The 11,792-nt window shown below is 37.4% G+C and overlaps 1 protein-coding gene across 4 annotated transcripts; it reads right to left on the minus strand.

Moving 5' to 3' along the window:
- Positions 1–384: 384 nt before the first annotated feature.
- CFAP96 (cilia and flagella associated protein 96) lies at positions 385–11,786 on the minus strand. 4 transcript variants are annotated; one of them, XM_031048957.2, is made up of 8 exons: positions 11,726–11,786; positions 10,395–10,583; positions 9,172–9,391; positions 6,281–6,418; positions 6,117–6,192; positions 4,355–4,534; positions 2,218–2,390; positions 385–606 (listed from the first exon to the last, which is right to left on the minus strand). In XM_031048957.2, the coding sequence occupies exons 2-8, from the start codon at positions 10,489–10,491 to the stop codon at positions 558–560; spliced, it is 933 nt and encodes a 310-aa protein (XP_030904817.1). In that variant the 5' UTR covers positions 10,492–10,583; positions 11,726–11,786; the 3' UTR covers positions 385–557. The 4 variants fall into 4 exon arrangements, with proteins under 4 accessions (XP_030904817.1, XP_030904818.1, XP_030904816.1 ...); XM_031048958.2 differs by having other exon boundaries at positions 4,355–4,468; positions 11,422–11,770; XM_031048956.2 differs by having other exon boundaries at positions 11,474–11,768.
- Positions 11,787–11,792: the final 6 nt, after the last annotated feature.

Consider the following 11,792-nt stretch of genomic DNA (forward strand, 5'->3'; position numbering starts at 1 on the left):
ATAGAGATGACCTTCCTGTTATGAACAGCCCCCTTGTGGCCTGGTTCTGAACATTCTCGATACTGGTCCTTTTGAGACGATCATCAGAAATCAAAATTACACATTTTTAAGACAGTTCTTACTCAAAATTATAGTGTACATAAAGTACAAGTTGCAATTTGACTGAAGGGAATTAATTACCTTAGTTTCACTGGGGCCCATATGAGACTAACTTGGTTAAGACATACACTGATACTCACTTTAAAATATATGCACCTTCTTCTACTACAATATATTTAAATTTGCAACCCAAATTACTAATTAGAAAGCATGTTTTCTGAAAGTATCTTTCAAAAGTTCAGTTAAGCAATAACATGAAAATGTATATAAAAATACAGCCTTGAACTTAATAAATTATCTTAAATAATAGCTTTATATTTAGAAACAAAAGATGACATTGCCAATAATTGAACAGACTGGATTGCCCAATATAGCTGAATCCCACTTTCCACATTTTATTATAGCTTTGATAACAGTTCAGAGTATAAAAAGTGTACCCTGCATTTCACCTCTTGCACCTAAAAAAATGTCAGCTGCGCAGTCTTGTAGTTATTTGCATTTAATGATCTGAAACATAAATTAAGAGAGTTATTAGATTTTAGTAGAATATCACTATACAAATTACAAGAGTTTTTGTAAAAATTCAAACCTGAGGTATGCCCAGTTCTGTGATCATATTTAATGACTTGGAAAATGAACCAAACAAATACATTCTAAACATTTTCTTAGAAAGGAAATAGTAGTGGAGAATCTGAAATACCACTTTTAATTTCCCTGTGGGACTGCTGATAGATAAGTGACATTTTTCTCTTTACAAGTATTCTTAATGAGTCCATTATAACTGTATCTGTGAGCACACAGTGACACTTCACAATCAGTTCCCCCCTTTTCATTTTGAAACCTACTTCACATACAGTTAAGGTTTTTTTTCCAAATAAAAACATTTAATTTGGCAACATGAATTCTTATTCTGTTCATAAGCCCGTAACACAATTACAATGACAAGGCTACTCAGAGCAATATACCATTCTTTTTCCCTTGTACTAACTGAAAAACATCAGTGCCTACCTGGAAGGTTATACTTTCTTATATCAGTGTTGGCAGTTACTACACTTTCTGGTGTACCAAGAATTTATTTTCAGTTCTTTCTTACTTTCCATTCGTAATGAAAAGCATCGTGGAGTAATACGTACTTCTGGTTCTGACTTGTCAGTGTAAATGAAAACTTCAGAACTATCCCTACAGCTTAAAAAGTGATTACACAAATGCCAAGATGTGGTGAAATAAATTGAACAGCAATAGGTGAAAAAATGAGGTGTATTTCTTAAACTTCACATATATGTAAAGGAGAAATCACAAATGTGAAGTAGATTCCTCTACGAAAGTTTTTCAAATTTTAATCATTTCTAAATTTCTAAATTATTACTCATTACTCATTATTACATACTCATGGAGAATGCAAAATAATATGCTTAACTGGTCTACTTGCAACCTTAGAAGTCTTCATTTGAAAGTGATTTCTCTAACTAAAGAACACAGTCTCGATTTTCTGCTTGAATTACAACGGAGCCAAAACTAGAAAATAAATTTGTTTCACATACGGATTATAGTTTAGTAATACAAAGAATTGTGCTTCTGTAAATCTCTTCTAACACTGCACAGTGACATGTTTGTAGTTACGAATCCGATTCGGAAGTTTCACAGGTTTAGATTACCTAGTATTGTATTTGCCAGCAGAGGGAGCTAACTTTGTTCCAGAAAAAGAACCACAGACTCAACAAAATAGTTTAGGTCAGAAGGGACCTCAAAGATCATATAGTTCCAACCCCCTGCCACAGGCAAAGACACCTTCCACTCAAAGGGAAAACAAAACTGATTTTCTTTTTGACAGGAACATTCCTGGTCTTTTTACATTTATCAAGTCAGAAAATTACAAAAAAATTCAATTACATCTAGCATGATTCTGAAGGTCTCTACGGTAGGTATAGCCTTATAAAGTAACCTGATTGTAGAAGAAAGTAGGAATGAATTTGGAAAGTCAAGCTCCTTATACGTTTCTTATCCTTCTGTTAGTAATTCATTCCTTCATTTATTCAATTATTTTAGACTGTAATAAACAGCTGTGCTAATGACTTATGGTAGGCAGCACACATGAAACATGAACTCAAAGGTGCTTACCTTTGGACATTTAAAGTCACTATGCTTGTAACAGGTCTGCTTTTTGGGCCAGGAGGAGGATGAAAAATCTGTCGTTCTCTAGCAGATGTGACACCCTTAGTGTCTTTAACTACATAAGGCTCAGCAGAATGACTTGGGTAAGGGTCAAATGTGCCTCCTTTCATGCCCCCTGCCTGAAAAAAAAACCAACCAACCAACCAATCAACTTTTTGAAGTGCCATTCTACAGTATAACCGAGTTAATGAAAATATTTTTCATGCAAAAGCAAGTAAGAATACTGAATAGCAGACTGCATTGTATTATATATAAAACAAAACCAAATAGTCCTTTAATTTTTGATGGAAACTTTAAGGAACACTTTAGTCATTATTTTAATAAATTCTTAGTTTTAAATGTTCTTTCTTAAGCCTGGATTTTGAGGAAAGGATCTCAAAGATGTCACAGAAAAAGTAAAAACATAACTCACTAAAATGAGCTATGTTGTGGCAAAATAATTGGAATTTCTATGTCACTATCAGTTTACAAGTACACTTTCCCATCCAGTACGAGTGTAGGGATTGTTAAGTACAGGAGGGCTTGAATATTATTATCAACATGCTTTCTGACACAAAGGATTGAATACAGCATTGGCAGTCCACTAGTACTGCAAGAATGGCAACTATTAGTTAAAAAATATCTGCAGAGACCTGATTAATTCTTTGCAATCCCCTAGTGCAGCTAAACCCCCCAGTCTGCTAAGGCTGCATTCCTGACAAGTGCAGCAGGAAGCAATTCGATCAATAATAGAACCCCTTTTCCTGCAAGAATTTATATCACAGAAAGGGAGGGTATGTAGTAGCTTGGGAAGTACACATTATTTAAATATATGGGGAAAACATATATGGTGTGAAGGATAAGAAGCCTGGCTCAGGATTGCCAGCACTGTTAGCTAGATGAGAGGCTGCCTTTCTAGCAGCTAACTTTTCTGTACAGATTTCCCTTCTGAAAGATCTCAGCTGCCTTATCTATAAGCCAGTCATGAAACACAATTACTCGTGTGTAAGCATTTTTGCTGTCTTTTTCTGAGCAATTATATTTTCCTTGCTACCATTATCTTCCTCAGATGAACTGAAGTTAGTCAGATATGTCAGGCATGAAGGGCATAATAGGAAAATGGTGCTTAGAAGAGCACAACATTAACCAACTGACAGTGGAACTCCAAAATGAAGAGCTGAAAAGTGAAAGATTAAGGGGTATTACTGTAGCACATTTCTGAAGTCACTTAAGAGGGAGAGAGATTTATGCATCTTAAACCCATTTCAAAGTGAAATTAAGGTTTAGCCTAAAATGAATGGCATAAATTTAGTATCTCATCTTAAAAACATGTATCAGGATGGAATGCTTTATGGACTGGAAAAATATCCATTTAGATTTTAAGAAATAATGACACTACGCAACTGGAAGTGATAAACTGTATTCCTATATGTCCTTCATACTAACTCCAAGCTTTATTTCTTATGCCCTCTAAGCCCTTCCATGTATATTTATTCCCATCCTTTTCCTCCTTTTCTCCTAGCTACTGAAGAGTTGGCAAATTCTCAAGCAGATTCCAACTTTGTCTGCTGATGGACAAACAACAGATAACTCCTGAGTTTATTCTGCAGCCTTTCCCTGAGCAGAGGGATTAACCTGAGTCTTTCTGTTCCTTCCAGCTGTCCATTTCAACGACTGGGAATTATCTGCTAGATGTTTGTCTATACAGGCTGAGAGCAATTAGCAGGTTAAAAAATGGTATGTGACAGGACTTGTCAAGGTCCAAAATGGGATACCATTTGATTTTGCTATAGTTACCTATCTTACTGTCATTTACTGCATAACCTGCTGCTTGTATCTTTCTGTGTTAACAGCACTATGTAGACCTTGGAGAGAAACTTTTTAGGTTGCTTGAAACTGGTTAGCAGCTGTTGGGTCAAACAGGATTTTATGGGTTTGTAAACTGAGAACAATGTAAATGGAATAATACATTTTGTAAGAAAACATAAGAAATTAATAGCAAACCAAAATTTATTTCTTTCTTACATACTGTAAGAGAAACTTTTTAAATGGGACATATCTGAAAATATATCTTTTGTCTCCAGTAACGGTAAGACAAACTAACCTTTTTAGCAGGAGAACTTGGTATGAAAGGTAGTGCAACTCGCTTCTCTGAAGGTGACTTCTTCATAGGTGGCAAAGGTTTGTCAGTAAAATAGGGATTCTTGTCAAAATACTCCTGGGGATATAGATTTAACCTGAAAGGCCGTCCTTTCAACAACTGCTTATGTTGCTCTTGTGCTTTCTGTAAAACAAATACTTTGAAAGAAATGAGCCTCATGATTTTTACTGTATGCTATTCTAAGAGAAAAAATTGAAAGCATTCAAACTGAGTCTTGGAGAATGTTCACTTTAACTTTCTTTGCTCTTGCTCGATGCTCAACGTATTTTATATACCCACCATGTATAATGGAACATATTCACTACCTAGGAAGGACAACAATCAGTATGAAAGGATGGTAGAAAAATGTCAGAAAAAGTACTGTGCATTTAAGATGTGTCTAACAGAACTGTATATGTGCCTGAAAATTCTGTCTGCGTGCATCCCAGCTGCTCACACCTGTAAACCCTGGCCACTATGTTTCCCAGATTCTGAGCATCTTACTCAGCTCAGCTTCTCTAGGAATTGGTCTTTGTACCACAGGAGATGTTGGCTATTCTTTCCAGATTTCATTTTAGAATAAAATAGGTTAAAACATTATGAACAATTAAAGGACATGCATAAAACGTACCATCAGTGAGAGAGTATCACGTGGTAATGCATACTAGTATCTCGGAGCAAATTACTCTTTTCCTATCCAGAGGAAACAATCCCAACTCCCTGTTTTTTCTTCTCATTTTCTGCATTGGATACTTAGTTTTAACACTGAATTTGTCTCAACTTCAGGTAGCTGAAATGCTTCTTTTAACCTTGTTCTTACCCTAGACCAAAAAATATCCTTCTGCTACCTTTTTTCACTACATATACATGACTAAAATATACAGAATAAATAAAATCAATGCAAGCAAATTTAGAGTTTTCTTAGATTTATGAACTTACAAAGAAAAAGCAACAGTTATTTTCGCTATAGCATCTAGGATAATGAGGTACCATTCTTCTGACAACATCACAGACATTTATTGTTCCTTCTATTGTCATGATTTGGTCATTATCATATTGTAGCTTAAGGTCTTCAAATAGAAACTTCAAGTCAAATCCTGAATGGCTGAACTTGTGTGGGATACAGTGTATGAAGACAGGCTGAGAAAGTTGGGGCTGTTCAGCCTGGAGAAGAGAAGGCTGCATGGAGACCTCATAGCAGCCTCCCAGTATCTCAAGGGGGCCTATAAGGATGATGGGGATGGACTCTACTTTAGGGACTGTAGTGATAGGACAAGGGGTAACAGGTTAAAAAAACAGGAAAAGTTTAGACTGGATATAAGGAGGAAGTTCTTTACTATGAGGGTGGTGAGGCACCGGAATGGGTTGCCCAGGGAAGTTGTGAATGCTCCATCCCTGGCAGTGTTCAAGGCCAGGTTGGACAGAGCCTTGGGTGATACGGTTTAGTGTGAGGTGTTCCTGCCCATGGCAGGAGGGTTGAAACTAGATGATCTTAAGGTCCTTTCCAGCCCTAACTATTCCTTGATTCTATGATACTACCAGATGTCTCAAAAAAAACATCATAAATAAACAATACCTAAATCTTTTTTATACAGAATGGCCATTATTTTCCTTCCTGCACTTTGTAAGTAAATATCAGCAATTTCAAGCTAAAGGAACAAAAAGTTCATGTAAATTGTAAGAAATAATCATAACATTAATAAATAATAGAGAAAAGCATTTTTACCTTTGCAATTATTCTTGCTAAATCATACTCCTCCGGTAAATACTCATATTGTTCACCTATGGTCAGGTTTGCGTAACTGTAAAAACAAAAAAGATTACTTAGGTGTTCAAAACTCAAGAAATATTCAATAAAGTAGTCCACAAGAAGCAATATTGTGAAGTTACCCGTATCCAGTTCCTTTCTTTCCCGGATTAGTGTAAAAATTCTTTCCAGGAGAAACATATCTTACTTTTTCTCTTACTTGTGGACTGAAGTATGGATACGACCCTCCTATGGTTCCATAATAGCTGCCAAGCCCACATCTAAAAATAGCAAATAAACACATTAATTATGGGTTTGCAAATAGTTCAGGCTTTATAGATATAGTGTGCTAAAACAACAGGAATTAGAAAATCCAAACAGTATACACATGTCAAGAGTTACATATAAAACCAGATCAGAGCCACTGTCTATGGATCTGCTACTACAGCAATTCCATCACAGTGTTATGGATAAAAAAAGAAACATGATGGTAGCAGAGATGAAGTTTTAAGGTATCTTCATAATATAAATATTCTTAATAGAAGCATATTTAATTTTGCACCAACAAAGTGAAGTAACACTGGTAGAGACAGATTCACTGAGACCCAGAGGAATAGTTTCAACAGACATGGTGCTCAATGATAAAAGGACTGCCTTCACCACAAGTTTATGGAGAGCAGTAAGATAGTGTTGGTATGATTATGGAGTGGCAGGTAACATGGGGTATCTGTCTGAAAGGTTCTTATTCTGGGAGATGTTAGGACTAGTTAACTTTCTTTCTTGTCACAGAAGGAAGGTAAAAGGAGGCACAGCTCATTTAGGATAAATACCTCTGCCACAGGAATTCACAAAGACTTTTAAAGATCAACTTGAAAACCAGTATTTGCTGCTAAGTGTATAAAATGCTCTCGAAGTACATGATCATAGAGCTGCTAAAGGAGAAAAGGAAAAAGTAATGAGATAGCTGAATGGCAATCTGGTCCACTAAGCTGCAGCTACAGTGGTCTAAAAATACCCCAACCAACCAACCCTCTGTTCCCAAGCCCCTAAAATCCAAAACAGAAAAAAATAAACAGAGGCTACTCTATTAAATCTGTCAACTACTCCAGATAGAAAAGGGAATCTGTTTTGTCTGTAGTTATTGTGGGGAGACAGCAAAGTGTCTCAATGAGTTCCTTTTTAAAAGGGCCATTAATGAACACTGACAGGACTAGGATGCCAAGATGACATTTGTCATCTTTGCACAAAACACAAACCAACCTGCTCGTCACCTTCCTTTCTTTAGGGACTTCATAAACACATATATAAAAAAAGAAGGACAAACTGACAATGCACAGACAACTTTTATCTTGATGTTTCCTAGCTCTTAAGTGCTTTATTTGATATTCTTTAAATGTCACTTCTGTGTCTAAGTTTTTTATATGCCAGTAACAAAATAAGACAGAACAGACATACAAAGAAATGAAAGGCCCAGGTTTCAGTCACATCTTCAGGATATGTTATCTTTGCAACCTTTCCCATTTCAGCAACAATAAATGTGGCTCCAAGGTAAAAGAAAGATCCCTAAGAGCTGCTTGTCATTCAGGCAGCAAAGAATAGCAACTCCATGAACAGCATCAGAGCTTTGCACTGGTTCCTCACTTACAATGAGAGTCAGTTTTGGATGTAAGAAACATATAATCATCCTCCATACCTACTTTGGGATTAAATTAAAAGGCAATCTAACCACTTTCCCTGCTCTGCACTACTCTACAGATTTAGGAGCGGATAATGACAAAGAACCTGTCCCAAAGTTTGTGTCTAGAAGTCAAAAGTCTTACAAGAATAAGAGCATGAGATACTACACCTACAGTTAACAAATGCATTTGTGGAGGCACTAGATGGAAGAAAGCACATTAGCAGGTCTTTTTTGTACACTAGACTCCCACTGGTAGACTTGGAACCCAGAAAGAAGTGAACAAGAGGATTCTCATTGACTGACATAGATTTGAAATCAGGGCCTAGGTGTTTCTAACAGTTAAATCCTCATAAATAATTTGGTTGCTATAAATTAAGTTGTAGTTAAAAGGAAGTTTTAAACATGGGGCTCACACACTGTCTGTGCCATCAGAAATAGCACATGAATATCCAATAGAAAGCCTATACACCATGTCTTACATTCCTATTAAAAGCTAAGATGTTCCTGTAACATATAATGAAACATACCTTGCATCCTAATTTATATATACACACACAAAATAAACAAGACATTACCCACAAAACTTTCCAAAAGCAAAGCTGCAGAAAGATACAGCTAAATATAACCATAAGGCTGTAAGAACAAAGCCCTGTACACAAGCAGAATCCTCCTGTCTCTCCTTGCAGCAACAAGAACAAAACGAGTAATCAGGCTTTACCTAGTTTTTACATGTGAATAATAATAGTTATATGACACCAACTGTGTTGTTGTGGAAATAGCAAAGATGCATTTATTTTAATATTCTGCATATATTCCTTAGCTCTGTAACATCTGATCATTCTGTAAGATTTTTTTTTCCAGCAAAAAGATAATAGATGTGGTTTTGCTGAGAGGAAAATGTTGCACCAGGATATTGGTCCCTTTCCCTACTGTTTATGTAATATTATAAAATAATATTTTATATTATATATATTATAATATTTTGGGAGGCTCAGAAATGGGAGGAGGAAGATACTGCATCTGGTAAGTTCCAACAGGCTTCCTCCTAAATTAAAATTAAATATTTGTTAATTATCCTACCCTTTTCCCATCTCCAGTTTCATTGAAATGCTAGAGGGTAAAAAAAACTGTTTATAGCGAAAAACAGTAGTTAAGAGCAAGCATAAGGACCTGATTTCTACTGGTGGTCAGCCATCCCTATGGTGCTGCTCACAATTATTTCCTCAGTACTAACACTATATTGTAAAAAAAACAAGAATATTGTACTCTCATTACAGGTTTTCCAAGAAATCTGTGAAACCCATCTTTAGTGTACAGAAAAGAGAAAGGGTTGATTTAAAACATTTTCACACTTACGGCCATTTGTCTCCATTACTGGGCAGAAAAGCTTTGCCCAAATTTTTCTTTGATTCTGCCAATCTATGGCGTCTTCTTAGCTGGACGGGGTCTGTGTAGGCTTCACCATTGAAAACTCTCACAAACTCAGGATCAAAATAACCTGCCTGCAGAGCTGACATTGTTTTGGACCCACCAGGTAACATCTGTTTGTTCTTGCTTGCAGCTTCATTAAAAGGGCCTTTAAAAAAGCAAGCACTGTAAATAACTGTTCAATGTTAGTGCTTCTCTTAGCCTACTTTAAAAAACTAAGGTCTGGATCTGGGTGGCTGCAAGAATGTACTACAGAGCATTTAACTTGTAAACCATGCATGTAAATGGTTGTGTCTGAAACACAATGCTGAGAAGGTGTTCACAGCACCCAGTTCTAGTTTTCTAACCCTGCACTTGCTTTACAGGCAATGGAGAGAGATTGGTTAAGGCAGACTACAGATCGGAGCTAGAGGTGATGCTTATTTATGTACTGCCAGTAATACTTCAGAGGAGCATCTGTCTCTCCCATGGATTACAGACTGGTTAGAATAGATTAAGTGCCTTTAGCGGTATTTTGGATACCCAGCAGCTCAGTGCAGTAGAAATGTCAGTATTGAGAAGCCAGCATTATCTTGCATTATCACTTCAAAGCAGCTACTGAGGGTTAACCTCTGTAACCTTACTAATTACGAAAATTATCTTTCTCAATGAGTATTCCCATTAAACTGCAAGAAAAGGAGACTATTCTTTAAAAAAGACAGGATGTGGAATCTCACACATGAGTCAGATCAAAACAGAACTGTAGCACTGATTTAAAAATAATAACAATGTAATTGTCATTATTTTTGCCGTAACAGAAACTTGCTGAAAGAGCAGACAAAAAAGAAACCCTACTGCTTTTCACAAAAGCGAGAAAATACTGGTAACTTGCAGATAATTAACATTAAAAAGAAATGCACACACTAAAAGATTTCATCAATCTATTATGCATACACAGTTTTCAATTTTACTGGATTTTTCCTTTCTACAATAAATTCATTACAAGATTCCCTTAATAATACAGACCTGAACAAAGAACATGCATGAAAAAGCAGTTCCCTCTAACCAAAAAAAACCCACAACAAAACATTAGAAAATAGTGATTCTGAAAGTAGGTGGATACTAGAGGTGGTCCCTATCACTAAATAGGGATTAAAACTAAATGTACTTACGCATATAATGTGATACATATTTATCTCCAATGGTAATATAGCTCATTTCACTGAAGAGGCCAACCCTCTCCAGGTCACTTTTCCCTTCTGCAGGCATGGCTGGATCTGCGTGACAGTGCACTACACTTAAAAAGCTTGAAGTAGCCTTGTTTATCTCTCCTATGGCAAAAGCTTATGAGCAGTCCACACCTGTAACAGAAAGTTCATTTAAGTAAAATGCAAGAAGTTTTGGTTAAAAATATTAGTAATAAATGTAACTTGAAGAAAATAATCTATAATATGATGGACAGCCTTGGTACTTACAGATTAAATGGATTATATGGGATTGAGACACCATGATATAGCCTTTGTTAAACAAATTCAAAACATGGACAGAGAAAATCAAATGCATTTCTAATACAACTGGTGCCTCTCTTAATGAATTCACATAGTTTGGCTCAAAATTTATAACAGGCATCTTCAGAGTACTAAAATGAGAGGGTTTGGTGGCACTAAGAGCTAGTAACAGAACATGCTGAGCAGCCACCTCCTTCATCTTGTGGGTTATCTCTAGCAATGGTCATCAGTCACTTTCTAATAACAACACAGGAGGTCAGACTATGGACAAATCTGAGGTAAAACATAAAAGTGGAATTTTGGAAGCCACCTAAGTAACCTAAGACCTGAGCATGGTAAATATCTCCAATTTCCTTTTGGTTTTAGTACAAATTATTTACAGTATGCATTAGTTTTTCCTCATCACGCTTTCACTGAAGCCTGACAAATGAGGACAGGAATAATTTATTGAAAATGGATCTGGAATTAAATTCCAGAGAGTAATTTAAAGATGGTTGATGGAGGGATTAATGGGAAGGATTTTTTGGACCTCAGCAGCTCGGCAAGCGCGATTCTGGAGCGCCTCCTAAGGAATTTGTATGAAAGTTGAGGAAACACCTATTTTTTTCCACAGAGCAATCCGGTACTCCCTAAACCGGATTAAGCACCGCTATGGTTGCCCAAGCTGAACACAAAGGCCAACTCCACTCACTCCACCGCAGCCCGCCGCCAAGTCTGGCCACCAAGAGGGAACCGAGCGGCACCTCCTTGCTGGAGCCGGTATCTCACTCACGCGCCATCGCCGCTGGCCAGGGCCGCCCTGTGTTAGTACCGGTTGCCCCGGAGGCGGGAAAACCCAACAGGCGGGGCGGGCCTATCCTACTCCCCCTTCGTCCCCCTCCTCCCCCGTCTCCTTGCCGTGGTACGGCCCAAGGCGATGGCGACTGCGCTGCACCGCCGTGCGGGTGTACGGGCCGCGGAGGCGGGTTAGTAGATGTCACGTGACTCCTGCCTACCGAATCTACCGGGGAGGGGTGAGCACACTGCACCCCCCGACGTTCTCAGCGCGCTAGGCCCCGCCCC

Source organism: Melopsittacus undulatus, chromosome 7 (genome assembly GCF_012275295.1).
Source record: "Melopsittacus undulatus isolate bMelUnd1 chromosome 7, bMelUnd1.mat.Z, whole genome shotgun sequence".
Classification (NCBI taxonomy): Eukaryota; Metazoa; Chordata; class Aves; order Psittaciformes; family Psittaculidae; genus Melopsittacus; species Melopsittacus undulatus.

What these genes read in the sequence shown, in the direction of transcription:
- CFAP96 (XM_031048957.2), bottom strand. Translation starts at nt 10,491, where the DNA reads ATGCCTGCAGAAGGGAAAAGTGACCTGGAGAGGGTTGGCCTCTTCAGT. An exon ending in TAGCAAGAATAATTGCAAAG is followed by an intron (nt 4,535 to 6,116) that starts GTAAAAATGCTT and finishes TTTGTTTTACAG; the next exon opens with AAAGCACAAGAGCAACATAA. An exon ending in GTGACTTTAAATGTCCAAAG is followed by an intron (nt 607 to 2,217) that starts GTAAGCACCTTT and finishes TTTATGTTTCAG; the next exon opens with ATCATTAAATGCAAATAACT.